Source organism: Acartia tonsa, chromosome 1, assembly GCF_053477335.1.
Source record: "Acartia tonsa isolate MP-2025a chromosome 1, ASM5347733v1, whole genome shotgun sequence".
In the NCBI taxonomy this organism is placed as follows: Eukaryota; Metazoa; Arthropoda; class Copepoda; order Calanoida; family Acartiidae; genus Acartia; species Acartia tonsa.
The window spans coordinates 12,653,891-12,680,317 of NC_137260.1; the positions used below are offsets into that span (position 1 = coordinate 12,653,891).

Sequence of the window (26,427 nt, forward strand, 5' to 3'; positions counted from 1 at the left end):
TAAAAAGAAGAATTTAAAAGGGAGTTGATGATTTTTTCTATGGGCAAATTCTTCTGGAAGGGTTTAATTATAACCCCTTAAAATAGGTAAAAACCATCCCACGATCGGACCTGCCGTTAAGAGAACTAACTACTTTATAGTATTTGATTAAATACTATTTTAGAGAAATGGAATAATGTGGTCAATTTGAGATTGATTCAATTACACAAACAGAAAAAGAATAAGAATTAGAAAATAAGATTTAAAGATTTTTGAAATGTACTTAAAAACTATTTAGATAGAGGAGGAATACAAATTTATTATACAAAATCTTTACATCAATTGCAATACAATATTACTAGCGGCTTTGCGCCAATAGGTAATTAACTGGATTTAATCAACCCAATTTTTTGTATTTTAAATTTAAAAAAAAAAGAAATATTAGGGGGAATTTTTTTTTAGAGAGAGGGTTAGTCTACCTCTCCCATTTTTAAATTTTTCTTATGGGCGGTGAGAGAAAATAGCTTAAAACCATCACAGGACCAGTTGGTATAATCCCTGAAGAGAAGAGCCCAATCGTTTCTGTGTGCGGTTACTGAGATCTTAAGATTCAGACAGAAAGCAGACAAGCAGAAATCGTTCTACTTTGTATTATAGATAATAAACATTTACCTTTGCTTTTAAGAAATGTATTTGGTACGAAAAGAAATTTTTACTGTGACCTATCTCTCCCTGCTACAAAGCTGAAAAAATGAGTTAAAGTAATGACAAACAATTGACAAAGAAATAATTTATTTGAAAGTTGCAGTGTCTGCAACATGTTGGAACCATATATCCCAGGACTATTGGCTCCACACAGACTCTGACATAAGTCATAGAAAACAAATAATAACAAGGATGACAACATCCATAAAAGCGAAGCACTGAAACGGTAGAACAAACGGACATGAACACTTATATAGTGTCAGAACTGAATAATCAGAATATAAATGTATCGATTCGAAGCAAAATTGTAAGAAAATTGGTTGAAAAACTGCTTTATACAGGATAATGTTTTTGGACATACTAACATATTTAGGACTTAATTATAGAGTTGCTTCGCTTATAACATTATACTTTGTTGTCCCAGGAATCAATATACCAAAAATCAGATCAATCGGATGATTAAATCACATAAAAATTTGTTGTTAAAAAAGTAAAAAAAAAACAACATGTTTAAAATGGACGTACGGAAATTTCGGTAATGATTATAGAGTTGCTACGCTTTCTAAATCGTACCTAACTACTAAAGGAATCGCCATGCAAAATTTGAAATCGATAGGACAATTCTAACATGCCTAAATTAACGAAAAAAGCTATCAGTTACGGACGGACGGACGGACGTACGGACGGACCGACCCTAATTATAGAAAAGCTTCGCTTTTAAAAAGAAGAAAATGTGGTATGCTTACTACAACTTATTTCAATTTATACCACTGAGGGGACTTGGGTGCCATAACATTAAAGTGAAATACCAGTATAAAAGCTATATGTAACACTACCTACAAAAGAAAGACCCTCTACCGATTTTTTATTGGGTCTTTGAAAATCAAAGATAGCTTCAAGAATCATAACATTGTCTGGTACATACAAGTCTCTTTCCTTTATTTTTCTTACTTTCTTAGCCATTTTTTTCATTTTTTGTTTTTTTTTCATTCTCCCATCATGTATTCTAATATGTTTGGTTTTAAACATCGAAAAGCTTCGCTACTGTTCTAATCATCCTTGTTTAGCCAATTCTCTTAAAATCCTAGCAAATCCAATCAAAGGTTTATTTTGTTATTGTCATTGTGTTATATATATCCATTTATACTTTTTTTAGAATACTTTTCCATGTCTACGATAGTGATAAATGTTTTATCTTTTATCTGAGCTGGATCTTTAAATCATTTCAATGGTGATCTAAACCACCCCGAGCGAAATTTCAGCCAATCACAGCGGCGCATTTTTAAAAGTCGCCGCTGTGATTGGCTGAAATTTCGCGCGGGGTGGTTTAGATCACCATTGAAATGATTTAAAGATCCAGCTCAGATAGAAAAATTGTTCCACAGAGAAATACAACTTTTTTCCCTAGATACGACGTTCCCAAAATATAAATCCTAATAAAAAAGTATCAGTTTTATTAGGCGAGTACTTACCTCGTAAGAGCAGAATTCTTCATCGATTTTTAAGTGGTCATCAAGAGAATTCAGAGCTGGATCTTTAAATCATTTCAATGGTGCGCCAAATCGGAGTGAGTCAACTTTCCACCAATGAGAGCACAGCATTTTACGAAATGCCGCGCTGTGATTTGCTGAAATTCGGCGCACTCCGATTTGGCGCACCATTGAAATGATTTAAAGATCCAGCTCAGAGCAGCATCCGCTTGTAATGGGATGCGATACTCTAACACCCAAGGATATTAGGTTATGTAACATCCAACAGACAAAAAACCCTTTGATTGCGCGACCTTTGTCTGAGAAGTCCTAACTGTTCATGGTAATAAGTTGCGCCTGTTTATGGGCCAAGGCATTCCCAATACTCTAACTATTTATGTCGCGCATCTTACATAGCAGCAGCAGGAACTATTTTTATCGTCTTTAGATATGACACAGTGCTGGGCCGAGATTCGAACCTTTCACCTCCCCAATGAAGAGCGAAAGGGCTACTTGTTCAGCCATGGTTTTGGGTCGTCAGGCGAATAACATCAAAATTTTCTCCGATAAAACTGCAGCATTAATTAAGATCTTGAAATGCTTTGTCTTAAAGAAAGTTTATTACAAAGCAACATTAAGAATTTACCATAAAGATCACGAAATCGATTAAAATATGTTTTTTTTTTAAATGTTAATACTTTAAGATCATGGAAATGTTTTCTTTTCTGTATATAAGTATGTATAGTGTATACCTTATCCATCGGGAATCATAACAGCACATATATTAAAACCTAGTAATATTTTGAGTAACATTATTTGAACACTCTACCCTTCCATTCAAACTAAAACTAAAAGCAACTTTTCACAAAAGTCAAAAGAAAACAAAAATAAAAATTGGGAGAAAAGGCATTTGTTTCTGACATCCTAAAAAAAAGAAATGAAAATAATGATTCTATTTTAGTTTAATGGATGTACAATTTACGTGGATGTTATGTCAGGTGAAAATTGTCATCAATTTAGGTTGCTTATTCTCATTTTACTTATTGGTCAGTTTGTTTATCCAGTATGAGGGAAGGGGATGTGGTAAAGAGGGTAGAAATGGGAGATCATTATTTTAGTCCGCTACAAGATTCACTTGTTCAGAGATTATAAAATATGGAGTAAAATCCATTTAATAAATCTAATTTAATTTACAACGTTTTATTTATTGAAAATACAGATATGAAAACAAACAATTTTTTTAATATTTTTAAAATAAAGTTCTAATTGTATTAATTAACCAATTAATATTTTTATCAAAATATTTTTTTTAGAACAAAAATTTTGAGGTGGGGGGGGGGGGTACCAAATGATAAAAACCTCTTAAAGTTATGTGTTTCAAGACTTTAAATCAAGATCAGAACTCTAAAGTTCACAATAACCTTATAAATTTTCAGTAAAACAACCGTGGACAAGAAAATCGATAAAAAATAATGTTAATTTAATTTAAAGTTTAATTGACATCACATGTTATTATTAGGTCTAACTTACATTGAGGGAAAGAATCTGACACAATTCCGTATGCATTTTACTGGTTCTTAGCATTTGGGACCCCTTCCCTACTTTTTAGCAAAAAGCTAAAATCTTCTTGAGTCATAGTAGATATTAAAGTGTTTCATTAGATACTAGCTGCTTCGCCCATAACCTTTATTTGTACTTACTAGCTGAAATTAATAACAACTAAAATAATTGTTGCAATTCTAACGTGTTGATTATTCTAATCAATTTATTTTTTAAAGAAATACATGAGGCCTCCTTAAAAATTAAAGCAAAATCTTTGATGACAAACTTAGCAGACAGAAAGACGCAAACACCAACCACTTTAGGTTGGGAAAATTTCTTTAAAAAATGCTTTTTAAAAAAACAGAATAAGATTATAATATAATAAATTTACAACATTAACAGGTACTAATCTATTTCAAGGATTATTTATTATTTTCAATTATTCTTAAAATACAACAAAAACTATTTTTTTATATAGGATTTTTAAAGCAAATCTTTTCTATAATTAGAGTTACTAAGTAAAGAATTTGACCAAGTAACAAATTCAAAATATAGAGTACCACATAACATAATAGTTGGAAATAGATACACGTATGGGTATCTTTGATCATTTTATTTCCATTTATTGATTTCATTTACTTTTATTAAGGATGAATTAAAAACAAACAAAAAATATAACATATTTTTTTTATAATTAATCATAAAATTTACTCTGTTTGAAATAATTAATTAATGAAATTTTGAGAATCTCTATTGTACTAAATTCTTGAGTAAATTCTACATACTTTTTGTACAATTATTAAGCATTTTAAGTGGTAAAAATGCCATATTTTGCTGAAGGTACAACATTATTATGATTTTAAGTAAATACTAGTAAAAACGGCAATTTACCCCAAGGCGACTAGTGGACCATATATCCCTCCCCTTTTCGGGATGCGAAATTACATATTTTAAAGTTTGGGCTTGTTTGAAAACTTTTTTACCTCCCTCCCACCCCGTAATATTTATATTTTAGAATACCTGTGAATAAGGGTAAATGGGTGCTTCAATAAGTTCCTTGAGGTAAATTACCGAGAAAAAAAATTGTCACCAAAAAATTTCCTGACATAATTACATACAAATTACTCACATGAAAGTATATATTTTCATTTATTATAATTTATTAACGCATAATATTATAGACAGCTTTCCACAGATAGTAGAATGAAGATTTACAAAATTAATCCCAGTTTTGTTGGCCCTGAAGAACACAAGTTCCGGCCGGGAAAACAAAACTTGTATTAATACTAAGATTTGTGATTTATTATTCATAGAAAATTGTCTATAATACGATACATGATTTTTCATTATGGCTGACCGGTTCTAATCCAGCGGATATCAATCGTTTTCGTAGACATACTGGATATAAATTTCTTTTCACATTAATATATATGTCCGGCAATATATCTTAAAGTTTTGCCGAAATGGACACTTTTTTCCAATATATCTCATTAAAAATTTTCCAAAAAAATAAAACTATAAATGAGCAATCTTAAAGTCTAAATTTGAATTCATTATTAGCGCAGTAAATAAATGAAATAGGGACTTATCGTAGGTATTGCCATTAAATCACTGAATTGAAATAGTTGATTTTTTCAAACATTTTAAAATCAGTTGAAATCAAGGACGTCCAACCTTTGCGGGGTCATCAGACCCCCCCCCCCCCTTCATACTTATAGGCGTTGCCCACAATAATAGTAGCTCAGCTTCTAAAAAACAACAAATTATACAAAATGCTGGGCTTATAACTCCAAGCCCCAGAGTAACCTTGTGAACTACACAAAAGTACTGAAAACTTTGAAACTTTTATAGTTTTTTTTCAATTTACTTCATGTCCTGAAGGGGTTTAACTTTCAACATTTTTTTCTTTTTTTTTCCTTTTCAAATTCATAACTGTTTTTATATAGTATTTTTCTCACAAATGTCATCCTCATTACATTTCATATTCTTTTAAACATTTGCTGTTGTGGTTCCTTCTAATAGCTCTAGATTTGAAAGATCTGAAAATAATAAAATAAGTTAATCTTTAAATAAAAATTTAAAATTACGAATTTAATCCTGTTATATAAGAAGTAAGGTTTTTTGTTCAAAGCTTAGGATCTCAATAACTACTTAACCGATTGGGTTAAATTATTTAGGTAAACTTCACATAGGTTCTGTGACATTTTAAGCCATTTTTCTATCCCTTCTCTGACCTTCGTAATGCAGAGCCTCTAGATGTTAGGTGCAAAGTAGCTAGTCTTATATAAACTATTGGATGGGCACAAATTGCATAAATTTCATTAATAAAACATTTTTATTGTTCATTGTCCTATGCAATAATCCTTGGAAAAAACTAATTCTAGAAAAACTCCACTGCTAATTAAAAAGCATTTCTACCTGTTTTATTAGAACAGCAGGGACTGGTCACTTTTTTCAGTAGCTGGGGGATAAAATTGTACACAATGTACCGGAACTTCATATCCTACAAAAAAAATAATAATCATCTAGACAAACTTGGGGAAAGATCAGTTTCATAAAGCCTATAGAAACACTAAAATATTATTGTAATTATATTCCCTTATAATTTTAAAAAAAGGATGACAACATCATAAGTAGCGAAGCACAAAAACATCATGGATGTATACGAACAAAGAAATTTTAATATCTGTTAACATTTGTTAAATCAAGAATCACGAAACCTTATTTACATATTTTTCAATATAATACAAAGTAAAACGATGTCTGTTGTCCGTCTGTCTGCTTAAGATCTCAGTAACCGCAAAACCGATTGGGCTCTACTTTTCAGGGATTATACCTACTGGTCCTGTGATGGTTTTAAGCTATTTTGCTGGGGGGTGGGACACCCCAAACCCCCAAAAAAGCTAAAAACAAACCTTGTTGATCCTTTTTTTGCAGGATATTTTCTTAGTCCTTCCTTTTTTTTACGAATTTCACCTTAACTTTTTTTACCATCTCTAATGCGAAGCCGCTAGTATTTATATATTGTGGCTGACAAACTGACAAACGGAAAGAAAAAGTGATTTATAAAGTAGCCTAGCCACTAATAAAAATCAGACAAAATTTTAAGACTATCTTTAAAGATCCGAAGTTTAATCAACAACAACAAGAAAGCATAATTTTTTTAAAAATTAGTATCAAAGTAACAAAAATGTATGCTTTAAAAAAATCAATACCAAAATTTATTCAATGAACTTAACGATTACTGTACCTTGTATGAGTAGATAAGAATATTGACTGCTGATGACACTGTTAGAAGTAGATGACTTAGTTTAATTATAATTCTGCCCCAGAGAGGGTGGTACTTCATGGAACCGAGCATTAACATCTGAATAGATAGATAGATAATTAAATTCTGCCCCAGAGAGAGTGGTACTTCATGGAACCAAGCATTAACATCTGAATAGATAGATAGACAATTCGGCACAGGGTTCCCAGCCCGTAGGTATAGTTAAGAATAACACGTGCCCCCTATATCTTTTTACTTTAAAGTTAAAATAACTGACCTGGTACGACTCGTACGCGTTGATGATAGTTTTAGGTGTGTGACACAACACCATTACAAGAACAACACCAGACAACAGCGCTGTCATAGCTCCATCTCTCCTAAATAATAAAAATTGTAAAAGGAACATCCATAAATAAAAAAAAATATTAGTAGTAAAATTACAGGGTGTGGGGTAGGAGGGGTTTGCTCAAAATTTGTGTTGAAATTAAGATTGGCCCCTTCTTCCTCTTTATACTCCGTTATAATCCATAAGAAAATCTAACTTCACTTAGAATGTTGTCATTCTTGTTTTATTTTTATCTTTATATTTCTATGTATATTCAAAACACCCTTTCATAGCTATATCACTCCTAAACCTTATAAATAGTAACTAGTACAAGAATTACAACATCCAAAAAGCTAAGCTCAAAAAATCAGACAGACAATCGAACATTAAAATAAAAAATGTAAAAAATTAATAGTTACTTGAAGGCTACATAAACATGTACTTAGATTTTATTCTAAAGTTTTAAGATTATAAAAAAAGATGTTACGTAATTTTAATTAAATTAAGATCAAAATGTGCAACAAAATATGGTTACAACACGAAAAGACTAAGATTACATAAATTACATGAAAATTTATAATTTAAATACTTTTGACTAATATCATTCAGAAATAACTTATTATTTTGACAGTTGGAAAAAAGTGAAGTAAAGTAATTTTTACTTTAGATGTTGTAGAGAGTTTAGATTATAAAGATGCTTCGCTTATAATATATACATTGTTGTCCTAGGAATCATTATACTAAAAATCAGACCAATCGGATAATTAGATCACATAAAAATTTGTTGTTCAAAAAGTTGAAAATCAACATGTTTATGGACTTATAGACATCGCACTTAACTACTACAGGAATCACCATGCAAAGTTTGAAATCGATATGGCAATTCTAACATGCCTAAATTAACGGAAAAAGCTATCCGTTATGGACGGACGGACCGACCCTAATTATAATTAATATTATATTATTTAATAATTATAGAAAAGCTTCGCAAAAAAAAAACAATCAAGGATAAATTACAACTAAAAAAAAGTTGATAAGCCTATACATAACTTTTTCGACAAATACAATTTATATTCCAATTTCCCCATCCTCCCTGGTGGCTTTCACGCCTAACCTACCTTTGATTCGAAGCTATCCTGTTGTGCACTTCGTTGGCAATTTTCATCTTTTTCAGAATTCTGTAGTTCAAAATTGCCAGTGTCAGAATAGGAAATATACCTAAAAAAATTTCAAATAAACAAAATTTATCTTGTCCCAAAAAAATATAGTGTGGCTAGCTATAGAAGAACGATTTTTCTCTAATTATAATCCTATATATCCTTCGAAACTTCTTGCAGTGCTAATAAAAAAATCACTATATACTGGTCTACAATTGGTCAATTAAAATGAATACAGGCCTGCCATTGGATGGTAATTTAGTCTTTTAAATTATAATATGAATTAATAGAGACATTTTTTATGTTTTTTCCAATTTATATCAAATAATAAAAAAGGTTTCAATGAATATGTATAGTTATACATATATTATACCTCATATATTGGAATGAATAACCTAAGTAAACACACAAGAGGCAAATACATTAATATAAAAAGATACAAACAAAAAATAATTGTATTGTGTATATAGAAGAAAAAAACTTTTATTTTCTATAAATATAAAATTAGTGTTTCTGTTTTAGAAGTAGCAAAACTACGCCAAATTAACTATGTTCTACCATACAATGGGTTGTGATTTTTCGGGAGCATTCTATAGACTATTCTACAAAATAGTGGTTTCTTTTTGAGCTGCTATTAAAGATTGATTTTGTATACAGTAATAATATTTACTAGTAGCATGACAAAGTGTCTCAAAAATCAGCCATGTGACGTAATAAAAATGAGGGATTATCCATCTATTTTTTAGGGGTTTTCTTTTCCCACTTCTCCTCTCATCTCCCTCATTTGTATGACGTCACATGGCTGATTTTCGAGACACTTTATCCGGCTATTTTTACTAGAATTTGATGCTCCAAAATATTTCATTATTAAAAAATTTTCAATTAATTTTAATGAATATTTCTAGCTATAAATTCTTTGTGGAAAATATCTATATTATAAAGATTGTGCACCATTAAATCTGATATTTATGTTTTAACATTATTCATGTTGGGAAAAAAGTGATGTATTACAGGTAGATAAAACTGCACTCTAAAACATGTTTTTATTATTAAACGTTGAATATTTAAAAAGATTTCAAATGTTATTTGAGCTAGCCATTAGTTCGATTCCAAGACTTAATTTAAATATTTAAACCATATCTTTTTTATCGATTGAAACTAACTCCATATGGATAAGTTTTATCGTACTTTACCTAACTAAACATAATAAAATCACATAACTATACAACAAAAAATAAACTTAGTGTAAGGGATAAGACAACGAACGAAAAGTTGATGTGCAACGCCATTCTGGAAGTTAAAGTCATTAGTTGAAAAGTTTGAACACTGCTAGTTGGTACAACTAATTAAAAGTTAATAAATAGCCAACTAATAAGATAACAAATACATTTTGGTAATATTAATAGTCCTTTGTCCTTCTCTATGGGGGAGTTTTACTGACTTATTATGGAATTTAACTAAGAACTATTGGGTATAGTCCCTTTCGTGACATCGCACCTTAAGGGGCGATTCTTCGTAATTTTCACAGTAGGTTTTCTCCTGTTTCTAGCCCCTGCTGGGGGCTCTAACCATGCGGGGCCAATTACCTAACCCTGTGGGGCAATCACCTAACCCAATATAACCTAACCAAACCTAAAATAACCCATATAAAGCCAGTTTAAAAATACGACAAATCGCCCCTTAAGGTGCGATGTCACGAAAGGGACTATTGCCGAACTATTTTATTTTATTTTTTCCAGTATTAAGAAACGAGGTATAGCCTCACTGTAATTGTTGTCATCCATCTAAACTTGACAATTCTTTGACATATTCTTCATGGACAAATAACAAAAGTAAGACTTGGTTTTAAACTGAACAACGGGACAAAGTGAATAAAAAATCAGCCATGTGACGTCATAAAAACAAGGGCTTATCCATTTCTTTTTTGGGGGGTTTTCCTTTACACTTCTTCCCTCATCTCCCTCATTGTTGCAAAAAAAATTTGGGTGGTTTTAAGCCTGTTTTTTGTTGAACTATTACAATGTTAAATTTAATAAAGAAAACAAACAAATTTTGAAATGATATTTATTTTACAAGATTAAGAAAAAATAGCAATATTAACTAATATTAAAATACTGTGGTGGAATAAATCAGTTGCGGTTTAGCTGCTCTCAAAACAAAAGGTAGTTGAAAAACTTAATTGGGCTATCCCAACTAACTGAAAAAAGGTGTCCAGAGAAAATCAAAATTGATGGCAAAGTTGCCATTCTGTCTGGATCTCTTCTATGGAATTTTATCTAAATTATCCAACAAAAGATTAGTGTTAAAATACTAAATTAATCAACAATTGATGATGAATTTAATATTCTTTAATATAATTTTATCAAATTTGGATATACTCAAACAATGCACATAGTATAAAGTAAAGCAAAAATATTGCCGTTATATACTACGTTATTTAGCAATTTTAAGAGTATACAAAAATTCAATACTTAACTAATACTTTCTATGAAATACATTAATATTTTATACAAAGTATCAGCCGATTTCCTAAAAAAATATTAATTAGAAAGTTTAACAATAAACGGTTTATAAACGATTTATTAACGATAACGGTTTTTTAAACGATAAACGGTTTAATAATGATTAACGGTTCATTAACGATAAACGGTTTATTAACGATAAACGGCCTATTAATGATAAACGGTTTATTAACGATAAACGGTTTATTAATGATAAACGGTTATTTAATGATAAACGGTTTTTTAAAACGATAAACGGTTTTTTTAAACGATAAACGGTTTTTAACTTTAACGGTTTTTAAACGATAAACGTTTTTTTAACGTTAACGATTTTTTTAAAGATAAACGGTTTTTAAACGATAAACGGTTTTTAATGCTTTACGTTTTTTTTTAAAACGATAAACGGGTTTAAAGATTATTGATCAAACGATAAACAATTCAATGATTTACCGTTTCAACAATTTTATGTTATAACAATATAATATAAGGTAATATAAGTTATAACAATTTAATGATGTAATGGTACAATGATCAAAAGTTACAGCGCTTTAACGAAATCACGGTATAACAATTAAAAGTATGAAATTATAACGATTTAAGGTATAACAATTTAAGCTATAACGTTATAACATTTATTAGCTATAATGATATATCAAATATTAAGTTATACACCTTTTTAAAATTCACTTTTATGGTAGTAGAAATCTTTATACTATATTGGCCTAAATTTAGCTAAAGATACGCTAAAAAAATATGACCTTTTGATTCTAAGGATTTCAAACGACTACAAATAATGTCCGATGATTTTACACCAATTTGACCCACTTTGTTGTGATTAATAACCGGTTTTAATTTTACTACATTTGTAAAATTATTAAATAAAATAAACAAAAAGTCAAATAACGTACCTTACGCTATTTACCCTATTTTTTAAAATTATAATTATTACTTTTTTGTACTCATAAACAAAAAAATACCCTTTACAGACGACAGACATTTATCGTCATTTGGGCTATTAAAATTTCTCAACAAAATTTGCTCATGTCATTTTTTTTACACAACACTGGGCCACCACAAGATGAGCAAATTTTGTGTGGTTTTTTTGCTGGTTGATTATGAACCAAAATAAAAAAACCTAGATATCTTGGCTAATTTCAAATAAATTGGCTTTTTCTGGATTTCTCAAAAATAAATAATGAGTCAATTTTAAGCAAAGAACATTATAGCCTTTACTTTAATATTTATGTTTGTTTAAGTTCTACAAACATTAATTATGATTTTTTTTTTTTAAACCAAAAACAATTTTTTGTTTTAAATAGAGAGGATTAAATTTTTTTTCAATGTTTAATTCAATTGCAAATTGATAAACAATAAATTTCAAATCCATTTTTTTCTTATTAATGATCTCTGGTAATTTTGCAACATCTCAGAATTTGATCGAATTTTTCTCTCCTGTTCAAGTGTAAATATTTCGAATCAAGATTCTTTTTTGATCGGGATTAGAAAAGTGCAGGGTTTTTTTGAGACACATTAGAAATTAATTGAAATAGATCATATTTCCTTTTATCAATTCAATTTCATGATATACTGAAATTGGTTTACAAATATAGTATGAAATTATTAACTATACAATCTTATTCATCAACAATATTATTGCCTTTTTGTTTTTTTACTAGTTGCACAAATAACTAGTTTTTTCTCAATTTTTTCAATTATCCGATCATAAATAAAAACACAATAAGCATCATGATCAAACACAATTTTTTTTTGCTGGATCATAGCAAGCACAATAAGCACCATGATCAAACACAATTTTTTTTTTCTCAAACATTCAGGTTTGATTTTTTTAGGCTTTTTTTTCAATTTTTTTTTTTGTTGATGATTTTTTTTCATATATAATTTTACACAACAAGTGTAAAGACCCAACAAGGGTGTGAATACTCAAATACAAATATGATACAATTTTATTACTTCAAAAGGGAATATGATTTATATTGAAGTGTTTTTATTCTGCACATTTAAAATTATATGCAATGTAAACTCAGTAACTTAGAATCAGAATAAAAAAAAACTTGATTCAAATAAAACATTCGAGTGATTTTTCTTTTTGATCAAAGAATGTGATCTGGGGTTAATAGAATTTAATTTCTCAAAAATTTATGAGATAAATTCAAATAAAAAAAAATATTTTACTTAAAACAAATATTTTAAAATCAATATCATGCTCAAAGTAGCAATGATTATTTTGAAATAACAATTGACATAACTTAGATATTGTCAATTCGTAGGCAAATTTCAATTGGAGAGTATTTTAAACTTTCAATAAATAGAAATAAAAAACAATTAATTATTGAACTGTTTTAATTTAAACAAATAATTATCAATTTTGAATCTTAATAAATGAGATTCATTATTTTATTAACAAAATTAGATCTTTTAACCATGTTTAATCTGTCATGGTTTTTTTTAAATATCAATAACTAGAATCAAAATAATGTTACTTTTGATTCACACAAAATAATTTAAGAGCTAAATTGTAACTCATTTTTGCAATATCTTTTTGTAATCAATTTTATAGTCAACTATTATTATGACTAAAATAATAAATATTTTTTTAAAGGAAAGTAATGACTTCCTTTTTAAAATTTTTTGTTGTTTGTTGAAATTGCACAGTAAAAAAATTTCAAGCAATAATATAATAATGTTTTTACTGTATCACAGTAAGAACAGTAAAATTTGATGCAAAACAATTTTGATTCTTTAATAATTTGAATCATACATTAAAACTTATTATAATTTTTTTCAATGTCCATTTGCATAAGCCAAATTTGATATCCACGTTTAAATCCAGTTTTTTTTATGAGTAATCAAACTTTAAACTCAAATAGGGGGTGGGGTATCAGTTGGCTCTGGCCTAGACAACTTAACAATTTTAGAATCATCAGTTGATTCAAAATGTTTTGAAGACAAACTTTTAAAATCAGAATTGATAGAGTAGTCTTTACCATTTACCTGATAATAACTGAAGTAGTAACAGTACTCTTCTTCTGACATACCATCTGAGCTAACATCATTGGCACAATCTTGCGCAGGCTCTTGTTGCTCAGTATCATCATGAGCTTCATTTTCAACTTCAGAATCACTTGATGCCTTTTTATCAAGCAAGTCTGATTCAACTTTCTCAGTATCAATTTGAGAATCATTATTATCATTAGAATTACTTGATTCCTTGCAATCAGGTTCAATACTATCAAGTAATTCATTGTTTTCTACTTGAGAATCATCTATGTCAAAATTCTCATCATTTGATTCATTAGAATGATTTTCATAATCCTCTTCAGCGTTATAAAAAACACTATTCAAACTTTTAAGATCAAAATTTTCTTTTGAATTATTAAAAGAAATATCTTCATCAATGCTATGTTCATCTTTTTTGTCAGTTTCATTAGATTGACTTACATAATCAGGACTTTTATTTGATGAAATATCTTTTTTGCCTGAAAAATCATTACATTCTTGATTTTCAAAAGTATCAAGAAGATTCAAATATAACTTTTTTAGACTGGAGAAACCCAAATCTAAATTGGAAACTGTTTGATCAATATGATCATCATATTCTCCAAATATTTCATCTAAAACTTTTTGAAAATTTGAAATTTGATATAAAATTGAACAAATTTCTTGCTTATAACAATCAATAAGAATTTTCGATGTAATTTCTTTTGTATCATAATGATTCAATTTGTTATGATACTTTTTCTTTTGAAAATTTACAAACCTGAAAAATGTTTCAGTATTTGTTTTAAATTTTGCTCTTAAATCTTCAATTGAGAATTCATGAATGCTATTAAATTTGCATGGCTTATCATTTGCCATATTCAATTCATGTTAAAAACAAATTAGAATTGAATAAATTCAATTTGATTCTTTATTGTAATAACATCAAATAATTCAACAAACAGATTTTTGGGATCATTCTTTTAAGTTTTTCAATGTTGCAAAAAAAATTTGGGTGGTTTTAAGCCTGTTTTTTGTTGAACTATTACAATGTTAAATTTAATAAAGAAAACAAACAAATTTTGAAATGATATTTATTTTACAAGATTAAGAAAAAATAGCAATATTAACTAATATTAAAATACTGTGGTGGAATAAATCAGTTGCGGTTTAGCTGCTCTCAAAACAAAAGGTAGTTGAAAAACTTAATTGGGCTATCCCAACTAACTGAAAAAAGGTGTCCAGAGAAAATCAAAATTGATGGCAAAGTTGCCATTCTGTCTGGATCTCTTCTATGGAATTTTATCTAAATTATCCAACAAAAGATTAGTGTTAAAATACTAAATTAATCAACAATTGATGATGAATTTAATATTCTTTAATATAATTTTATCAAATTTGGATATACTCAAACAATGCACATAGTATAAAGTAAAGCAAAAATATTGCCGTTATATACTACGTTATTTAGCAATTTTAAGAGTATACAAAAATTCAATACTTAACTAATACTTTCTATGAAATACATTAATATTTTATACAAAGTATCAGCCGATTTCCTAAAAAAATATTAATTAGAAAGTTTAACAATAAACGGTTTATAAACGATTTATTAACGATAACGGTTTTTTAAACGATAAACGGTTTAATAATGATTAACGGTTCATTAACGATAAACGGTTTATTAACGATAAACGGCCTATTAATGATAAACGGTTTATTAACGATAAACGGTTTATTAATGATAAACGGTTATTTAATGATAAACGGTTTTTTAAAACGATAAACGGTTTTTTTAAACGATAAACGGTTTTTAACTTTAACGGTTTTTAAACGATAAACGTTTTTTTAACGTTAACGATTTTTTTAAAGATAAACGGTTTTTAAACGATAAACGGTTTTTAATGCTTTACGTTTTTTTTTAAAACGATAAACGGGTTTAAAGATTATTGATCAAACGATAAACAATTCAATGATTTACCGTTTCAACAATTTTATGTTATAACAATATAATATAAGGTAATATAAGTTATAACAATTTAATGATGTAATGGTACAATGATCAAAAGTTACAGCGCTTTAACGAAATCACGGTATAACAATTAAAAGTATGAAATTATAACGATTTAAGGTATAACAATTTAAGCTATAACGTTATAACATTTATTAGCTATAATGATATATCAAATATTAAGTTATACACCTTTTTAAAATTCACTTTTATGGTAGTAGAAATCTTTATACTATATTGGCCTAAATTTAGCTAAAGATACGCTAAAAAAATATGACCTTTTGATTCTAAGGATTTCAAACGACTACAAATAATGTCCGATGATTTTACACCAATTTGACCCACTTTGTTGTAAAATTATTAAATAAAATAAACAAAAAGTCAAATAACGTACCTTACGCTATTTACCCTATTTTTAGTAGCGAAGCTACTCTATAATTCACTTTGTCCGTCCGTCAGTCAGTCAGTCCGTCAGTCAGTCAGTCCGTCAGTCCGTAACGCTATGGGGGAAATGAGATTTACTCAGCTCCTATAAAAGATAGAATTCTGAAATTTTTTGACAACATTCCCATCATTAAGGAGCCAATTAACTATAAAACATCACTGGCGGTCGGACGGCTTTTTAGCAGGTTTTAGGCTATTTTTAGATTTTCCACATTTCCCCCCATATCTTTGGTGTTTATGGTCCGATTTTCAAAATTCTTTCAGTTAAAGATATCAAAATTAAATTTTCCATCGTTTGGAGAAAACAACAATAACGGTCAGACTGCCTTTTTGCAGGTTTTTAGCTATTTTTACATTTTCCACCATATCTTTGGTGTTTATGAACCGATTTTCAAAATTTTTTCAGTTATAGATATCAAAATCAAATTTCCCGTCGTTTGAAGAAAACAACTATGAAGGTAAGACTGCCTTTTTTGCAGGTTTTTGGCTATTTTATATTTTTTTTACATTTTCCCCCATATCTTTGGTGTTTTTAGTCCAATTTTAAAATTTTTTTCAGTTAAAGATGTTAAAATTAAATTTCCCGTCGTTTGAAGAAAACAATAATAATGGTCAGACTGCCTTTTTGCAGGGTTTTGGCTATTTTCAATTTTTTACATTTTACCCCATATCTTTGGTGATTTTCAAAATTTTTTCTGTTTTAGATATCAAAATTAAATTTCCCGTTGTTTGAAGAAAACAACCATGACGGTCATTCCCATCCACGAAATTTTGTGCTTCGCTACTTATGGATGTTGTCATCCTTGTTAAAATTATAATTATTACTTTTTTGTACTCATAAACAAAAAAATACCCTTTACAGACGACAGACATTTATCGTCATTTGGGCTATTAAAATTTCTCAACAAAATTTGCTCATGTCATTTTTTTTACACAACACTCATTTTTATGACGTCACATGATTTTTGAGTCATCTGTCCCATTACTTTTCTTTCGTAGTAACAAGGATGAAACAGCTGTAAAAGCGTAGCTTAACAAATCATTCGGTCAGACAATTAAATATATACAAATATAGCAACTCATTTAAAATTCAAAATATTTATAAGTCTAATAAAAGAATTACTTATTTATCTTTTAGAAGGTAAAAATGCCTTGGATGGGCATACTTACACTTTAATAGTTGATAGTGGAGATGCTTCGCTTTTAACAATGTGCATAAATTTCAAATTTTCTGATCTTTTATTTTGTCAACGAACTGAAAAGAACCACTTTTGTAAAAATCATGAATCTCATAACGTTTTATATTCAAGAAAAAAAATATTTTGTGAAAGGTTGTACAGTTTACAAATTTTACTACATTTTAAAAGAAAAACATTTAGAATTTTTCTTATTTCCAAGAAATATTTATATTTCAAAGTACATTAAACGTTTTACAAAAGTCAAAGTAACACATGCTATTTCACTTTAAAAGAAAAAAGTATGATTATAGAAGTCTATACTATAATAAGGACTTCACTAATACTTTATCTAAAAAAAATTTGAAAAGGCTCTTATAATTATAAAAAACAGTATTTTAAAGATATTTCATTCAATCTATTAATGTATATAAACAAAAACGGGTATATTATTTTAGAGTAGCTTCGCTACTAAAAATTCACATATTTTCTATAGAAATATTAATTTTGGAATTTATTTTTCTTGTTTTAATACTTTCAATTTCTTCTACCCAGCTTGACATAATTTATGTTTAATATTATCGAGCATAGGAACTAAGAATCTTCTCTCACATCTACCCTATCAACATTGGCAAGTAAAATATCTATTAAGACAATTATAAAGATTATCTATACCTTATTAGTTTTAAAAAGGGATGAATCTTTTAGGACGCTGTTTACAGTGCCTATATTATAAGAAATGATTCATACAATACAAATGACCAATGCTAGGCAAATGCACAGACTAAATTACCAATCACAATATACATTGTACTTGACCAATGGTAGGCCAGTATAGTGTTATTTTTCATGGGCACTATAAAAGCTTTAGATTTTAGACCATAGCATAGTTATTTTGCCTCGAACTTTACTAAACATCTCAGATTTGTTTATAATTTGACGTGAAATAAAAATAATTATCAAATAAAATTTTGTTAACAGGGAATGCTATAAAATATTACACCTACCAAAAAAAGCATTTTATAAACGTATATGTATAATATATTTACTTTATGTCGTACTGTACATTAATGCTTTCGGAATATTAATTCATAATTACGTAATTTTTATTTATCGATAGTCTAAAATTGAGAACATGAAAATAGAGAAATAGCAAATTATAATAGCAAAGTATAAACTTACCCATAACTACAGTATTCAGCAAGATACAGACAGTAGTATAAACTTACCCATAACTACAGTATTTAGTAAGATACGGACAGTAGTATAAACTTACCCATAACTACAGTATTCAGTAAGATACAGACAGTAGTATAAACTTACCCATAACTACAGTATTCAGTAAGATACAGACAGTAGTATAAACTTACCCATAACTACAGTATTTAGTAAGATACAGACAGTAGTATAAACTTACCCATAACTACAGTATTCAGTAAGATACAGACAGTACACGGTTGGACCCTCAGATGTCAAAACTTTATTTTAGTGTTTGGCCAAAATGACTTAGCAATTGTATCTGTAAGTACGTCTAATAACACCCTTTGCTATTTTTAAAATCCTAGAAAATATTTTTTGCAAGAAAATTGCATAAATTCGCAACCTTTTGTAGAACCACTACATAACTCGAGTTTTAAAACTTTTTATATAAAATCCTTTTTACAAAAAATATCAATAATTACTTAAAATTAAACCTGAAAGAAAAAAAATCTCATTACACGTGTTAATTTGCATGTTTTAGGTCTTTTTTTGAGGAAAGTATAACTTCCACATTTTTGACAATAATAATATTTTTTAACATTTCAAAGTAAAATATAATAAAACTTAAACGATTTTTCTTGAATTATCAGTTGAAAATTTCATCAAACATGCAATTCAAGTGATGAAAATTTAATAAAATCATTTTTTGAATGTTTAGAATTACCAATTTTCTACATTTAAAACAAAATGTTAACAAAATTTAAAAACATTCTAATATATAACTTTAAAAATCAATAACATTTTATAAAATGATGTTTTAAAAAATAAATCATTAAAAGGTATTAAAATGCATTTTAAGTTGCTTAAAATTAAAACGAGAATATCTTTTTACACTTTATTCTTTGTAATAGAGATTAATCGTCATTTGCTCAAAATGAAACATTTAATAAACTAATTGAATCTTTTTGTGACAATATTTAAAATTTATAATTTTTACACTAAGGTGTTTTTTAATAAAAATCTTTGTTAATTTCTGTTTTACGACAAAAAAAGAAAGGGACTTTTTTACTATTTCTAGGTTATCTTATGCAATTTAAACTATATAATATGAAATAAATTTTAATTGTCTTTCTTTTGAGCCACAAAACACTGTAAAATGTAACATATATGCAAAAATAACAATTTTTTTAATGAATATTATAATATCCTTATATGACATTGCGTCAGAGCTTATTCTTTAGATCATATGTTCATGAAAAGTATTCATAACTTGGAGGGTTGCGCTATTTATTAGAATATTAAATAAACTTGAATGGTAAAAATATTAGCATATCCTTTGTTAATTCAAATGCTTTAGGTATAGTATTCGGAAAGTTAGTTAAAAAAGAGAGAATTTGCGTAGCCGTGTCACATAAACTGAAATGATAGAAATAGAAAAAAAATTTTAATCATAAACAAAAAATGATTTTTTTTAATGTTCCTAAATTCCTGATAGCAAATTTGTGTTATTGGTATACGAGGTAAAAAAAAGAACATTTTAAAAAAATTATTTAAATAAAACCCAACGTGTATTGGCAGTACAAACATCTTAATGCTAGCAGACATATGTTTATCAACATTTGCAGAAAGCTATTTCCACAAGAAAAATTATTCAGGTTTCTACTTCACAATTTTAAATATTTCTTTTTGATAAAATGTTTGACATATATCGTATAATCATTTACCAAAAAAAATATTTTGATAATTTAGATTTCAGAGAAGATTAATCCTTTCAAAAAACTAAAACGACATTTTACATCTTCTGTCATGACATTTTAGAAAAAAATATAAAAACCAAAATTTAGTATGAAAACTATTTTTATCGATTTTTCTGAAGGTATTATTGTATTCTGTGGCTTTGTTATTATCATTTACTTATATCGAAAGTGCCAAACATTGTACCCTAACTTATTCATTTAATAAAAAACTAACCGTGAGTAGTATAAACTTACCCATAACTACAGATTTAGTAAGATACAGACAGTAGTATAAACTTTCCCATAACTACTGTATTCAGTAAGATACAGACAGTAGTATAAACTTACCCATATCTATAGTATTCAGTAAGAAACAGTCAGTAGTATAAACTTACCCATAACTACAGTATTCAGTAAGATACAGACAGTAGTATAAACTTACCCATAACTACAGTATTCAGTAAGACACAGACAGTAGTATAATCTTACCCATAACTACAGTATTCAGTAAGATACAGACAGTAGTATAATCTTACCCATAACTACAGTATTCAGTAAGATACAGACAGTAGTATAATCTTACCCATAACTACAGTATTCAGTAAGATACAGACAGTAGTATAAACTTACCCATAACTACAGTATTCAGTAAGACACAGACAGTAGTATAATCTTACCCATAACTACAGTATTCAGTAAGATACAGACAGTAGTATAAATTTACCCATAACTACAGTATTCAGTAAGACACAGACAGTAGTATAATCTTACCCATAACTACAGCATTCAGTAAGATACAGACATAGTAGTATAAACTTACCCATAACTACAGTATTCAGCAAGATACAGACAGTAGTATAAACTGGATTCTTTCGTAAATCTGTTAAACCCAAACTGGTATGCACATAACTAAACAAAATAGATATTGCATTACAATGTTTTCATGAGAACTCGCCAACCCCCCTTATTTAATTAAAAAATAATTAAATATAATAAGGAGGGGGTAGTTATTTTCCTATACTTAACCCCTTCGAGGCCTTTACCTGTTGTACCCTAACCCTTTGGGTCTACCCAATACCCACTAACCTAACCTGACCTAAAGTAATATACAAACAAATGAAAAACAAGCCCTTCTCCCCTCTTATTTTTAATTTATTTAAATTTAGTGGTAGGAGGTATCTAGAAGATTGTGTGAAAGCTCCAATACTTGTAATAAAGTAAAAGGATGTTTGTCTGTCTGTCTGTTTATTTGTCTGTACCGAAGGATCTCGCTAACCGCTAACTCGCTAACGGGTTCTCCTTAACAGGGTAGCTTATAAAAGGTCCCGGGTAGGTTTTAACTATTTTGAGGGAGGGTACCACCATCCTCCCAAGAGAAATCGTCCCAAGAAAAAAATCCCCCCCCCTTCTATTTTTTTTTAATTTTCAAAATTCGTTGAAAATTGTCTGTAATACGATGTTATACACGATTTTTCAATATGGCTCCAATCCATCGGATATTAATCGGTTTTGGAGTCATACTGGAAATAATTTACCTTATGTTTGTGATTGGATCCATATCAACCTTTACTTCAGTTTTATATTCGAAGAATCTTGCCAAGTTGTATAGGAAAGAAAATATTACTATCACCATGATGTACACAAAACCATCCAACAGGCTTCCCTGGAAAAAAAATAAGATTAATAAATTTACCAAGACTTGATTTTTTTTAAACTAGCCTAAAACTTTCCAGAGGCCTATAAAAAGATTGCCTAAAATGCAGAACTCAATCGGTTCAGTATTTATAAAGCTCCACACGAAAAAAATCGAGAAAGAAAGGAGACAATGGGCTGTTTATTACACAAGTCTCCAATGTTTAATGATGACGTTTTATAAGTTGAGTGTTCTAACGTTTCAACCACTAATTGTAATCTGCAGAAGGTGTAATTTTGTGTATCATCATTAGAGATCGACCATTGGATTCCTGCATAAAAACATACTGATTAATATAATAGGTTAGACTTTTGTACCTATTTAAAAAATGAATATTTCTTTAGTTAATTTATGAACAAATTCTAATTATATATTTTCATTTATGTTATTTTTTGCACTAGAATTTCTTGACGCCTCAGCTTTTGTAATGAAACTTAATTTGTTGACAAAATTAAATTCTTTGGGAAAATATCAGATGCTTATTCAAGTTTAATCTGTTTTTTTTTAGAAGCTAAGACATTATCTAATTTAAGATATTCTAATCCATATGTATATTCTTCTGTTTGTATTTCAATTCATGATTTTTTTCACTGTTAATATTTTTAAAATTTGTCTTATACCGTTGTACCGATAAATATTGTTTTCCTTACCTCACCTTATTTTAAGATTTATGAATGAATCAAAAAATGGAAACAATAGAGAAAAAATTACATGTTTTTCCATCTAAAAAAAGGCAATTTGTCTTCAACTATAAGTTGACTATAACAAAACTTTTTTGGGAAAAAAATATTTTGCCAATATAAGGTTAATTATATTGGTTAGACAATAACAAACATCTTGAAAAAAAGAGTGTAGGGATTAGGAGGGGGGGGGGGTGATTCATTTTTCATTCGAGACATTATTACAAAAAAAATGTTTAAATCAACTTATAAACTTTCCCCACAAGGCAAAGGCACTGTCGTAATTTTGTATTGGGTCTTTGCAAATCAGCTGATGGCAGGAAAAGTAAATTTTCAAGTTTCTAGAATCAAAACATTGTCAGGTCCATAAAAAATAACAGCAAGAAAAAAAAACTAACCAAAACAATGTAAACTGTAAGCAAAAGCTTCCAACAGCTTAACTGATTGATCAAAGTTTGATAAAATTCATTTTCGTCTACTAGCCAAAGCTTCGTTGCAATTTAGGGAAGGTAGTTGTCTGGAGTATACATCTATACATATACATTTATTATTAGTTATTACTTACCAAGTTATAAGTGAAGGGTTTACAAATCGTGAAGTATCTCTCTGTAGCTACGGCCAGGACACTGAACACACTTCCTAAAATATTCATTCATTTGTCAACAATTAGAAATTGTAGTAAAAAACAAGGATGACAAGACAACATCCATAAAGTGGTATATCTTAAATAAGACAGTATAGTAAGACGAACAAAAATCAACACTAAAATTGAGTAAAATATAAATATTTAAGTCCAAACAAAGGTGCATATAAATTTGTTTCATAATTGTTTAAATTCAGGATATTGTTTGAGGACATCGTTATAATTTTAGAACTTGATTATAGAGAGGCTGCGCTTTTAGAATTATTTATCTTTAGAATAAATTATATATTTTATCTAAAATACATACATAAAAAATTTACCTTTTTACCCTAACTTAAGGGGTAAAGGGTACACAAATTGATTTTCTATCATATAGATGGGAAGTTGGAATATGATTGTTTTCTTCGAACTAATTAAAAAATCCCAACGGATTCTCAACATTATCGTTTTGGTGGACAGATAATTAATTTATAAGAATTATATTCAACCACTTTATCATATGCATAGAAGTTTATTATTTTCTGTGAAGTGTTTTATTTTTACGGTTGGTCCGTCCGCTCACACGTCTCTTTTCGTTGATCTAGACATGTTAATAATGTCCTATAGAATTCAAACTTTAAAAGATGATTTCTATTACAATCAGGTGCGATTTAGGAAACAACTCTATAATCGTTACCAAATAAGCCGTACGTCCATTTAAAACATGCTAATTTTAATTTTTTTGACTACGTAATTTTGAATGAAATAATTATCCTATTTATCTGATATTTTAAATAATGATTCCTAGAACAAGGTACAATACTATAACCGAGGCATATTTATAATCAAATCTTAAAATGAAAATATGTCCTTTATGAAATACTAGCGGCTTCGCCCCTAGCCTCTAGGGGCTTAGCCCAAAGAGGTAATTTTAAAAAATTAAGTACTACTGGTGCTGCCGGCAGTAGTTTTATGTGAACTAACTTTCCCAAAAAAAAAAAATTGGGGGAAAATAGGTACCTACGCAAGAAAGAAAAAAATTGGGGGGGATTTTTTATTTTTTGGGGGGTTGAGGGTGTCCCACCTTCCAAGAAAATAGCATAAAACCACCATAGAAACAATAGGTATATTCCCTGAAGAGTAGAATCCGATCGGTTTAGTGGTTACCGAGATCTTAAGGGACAAACGGACAGACGGACAGACAGACATCGTTCTACTTTGTATTACAGATATGTATATTTTAAGAAAAGTACATACTTTTTTGTTCAAAAATAGACAAAACTCACATGAAAAGCCATGCAAATTCATGATTTCATGATACCATATTTAATATCAAATCTAACATAATAATTTATTCATATAGTAATAAAAATAAACTTTAAATAAAATCGATTGATATTTAATTTTTAATTATAAGGATGACAATATCCATAAACCGAAGCGAACATTATAGGTATGAATATCATTTTTAGAAGCTTGAGCAATATTAAAAGACATGCCTTATCATCATAAGAATCAGCATTTTAAATGCCAGGAACCAGTAATGTACAACAGAAAGACATACGCACTTCAAATTTGGAAAAGCTTTGCTTTATAAAATACTTTTTAGAATTTTTATTTAACAGTTGAGAAGCAATCAAATGAAAATATCGAACAAAACTTAAACCAGTTAGAAGGTTTTTTTACCCTTTTAATCTTGTAAAGAATGTTTTTTCCTTAAAATAATTCAACATTTTTGCATGATAAGATGTAGACTTTGGCATTAGAACTATATTTCATCTTGATTTTTAAATATAACATTAAAAAGTATTTTAGAAATGAATTGTTTGGTATATAGGCTGGTATACTTCAACCTCCTAACTGTCCCAAAAGTCATTAATCTTATGCTCCGTTTTAAATGGACGGGATATTGACATTTTTCACAACATAGGTAAAAAGCTTAACATATTACTTGTTGAGAAATATAAATTGGAAACAGAAGTTTTTTAAAGAAAATGTATTTATTTTATATTTAGATTTTATATAGTTAAAAGCAAGGAATATAATATTAGCCGTTTAATCGATGTACATTCCCAATTATGATACCCAGACTTACCCTTACTGTAGATTACAGTAAGTGGTTAAAAAGTTTGGACACTCAATTTAATGAACCAACCAAGCAACATTTTTAAAAAGTCCTCACCGTTTTTACAGAACGCATAAGAAAACGTTATTATAAAACTTTGGGGATTAGTGTAATAAACAGCGTAATGTTCCCTCCCTCCCTGGTTAAAGCAATGACGTACATGGGAAGGATTACACTCCCTTGTAATAAAGTATTAAACAACCTACCCCCTCCCCATTTAAAAATATTGAAAGGGGTATGAATAGAACTTCAAATAAATCATTCATTTTTCCATTTTCTACAGTACATATTTTGTTATCTCTTGTGTTACTAATCATTTTAGAAAGCCTTACAATTAAAAAAAAGATTTTCTAAATCAATGTTTATTCAATTTTAAGATGCATTTTTTTCAGTGGAAATTTGCCCTTGTACTTTAAAACTTATATTCTTGGAAATCTGGATATCTATCACCCAAATTCCTTACCACCGCGTACAATTTTTAGGTGGATTTCAAAAATTATGTTTTCAAATTTTCAAGAAATTATCTAAATACACGCTTTTGAATAACAAAAGATTTTTATTAATTTGCAAATGATGATGTACTTTCTATCTATTCAAATACGTCTCAATGGAAATTGAATATAATATGTTTAGCGAATTATAACTGATGAATAAAGCTTCTGTATTTACCATATTTGTTGGATTTCAAAGGAATACATTTTGCAGTTGCTTATTAGACACATTAGTAAACATTTAAGAAAATTTACTTAAAAGTTTTGTTTGAGAAATCGACATTTTTAAAAGCGAAGCTTTTCTATA

The 26,427-nt window shown here is 28.6% G+C and overlaps 1 protein-coding gene across 1 annotated transcript in view; it reads right to left on the reverse strand.

Annotated features, from left to right (window-relative positions):
• Positions 1-5,480: 5,480 nt before the first annotated feature.
• LOC145313281 (FMRFamide receptor-like) overlaps positions 5,481-26,427 on the reverse strand; it is a 51,915-nt gene continuing 30,968 nt past the window's right edge. The window contains exons 6-13 of the mRNA XM_080152610.1: positions 23,448-23,521; positions 22,045-22,172; positions 21,330-21,418; positions 8,407-8,506; positions 7,241-7,340; positions 6,946-7,062; positions 6,114-6,198; positions 5,481-5,734 (exon numbers count right to left, since the gene is read on the reverse strand). Coding sequence (XP_080008736.1) covers positions 5,685-5,734; positions 6,114-6,198; positions 6,946-7,062; positions 7,241-7,340; positions 8,407-8,506; positions 21,330-21,418; positions 22,045-22,172; positions 23,448-23,521 — 743 coding nt within the window. The 3' untranslated portion in view covers positions 5,481-5,684. The remainder of the gene's footprint in view (positions 5,735-6,113; positions 6,199-6,945; positions 7,063-7,240; positions 7,341-8,406; positions 8,507-21,329; positions 21,419-22,044; positions 22,173-23,447; positions 23,522-26,427) is intronic.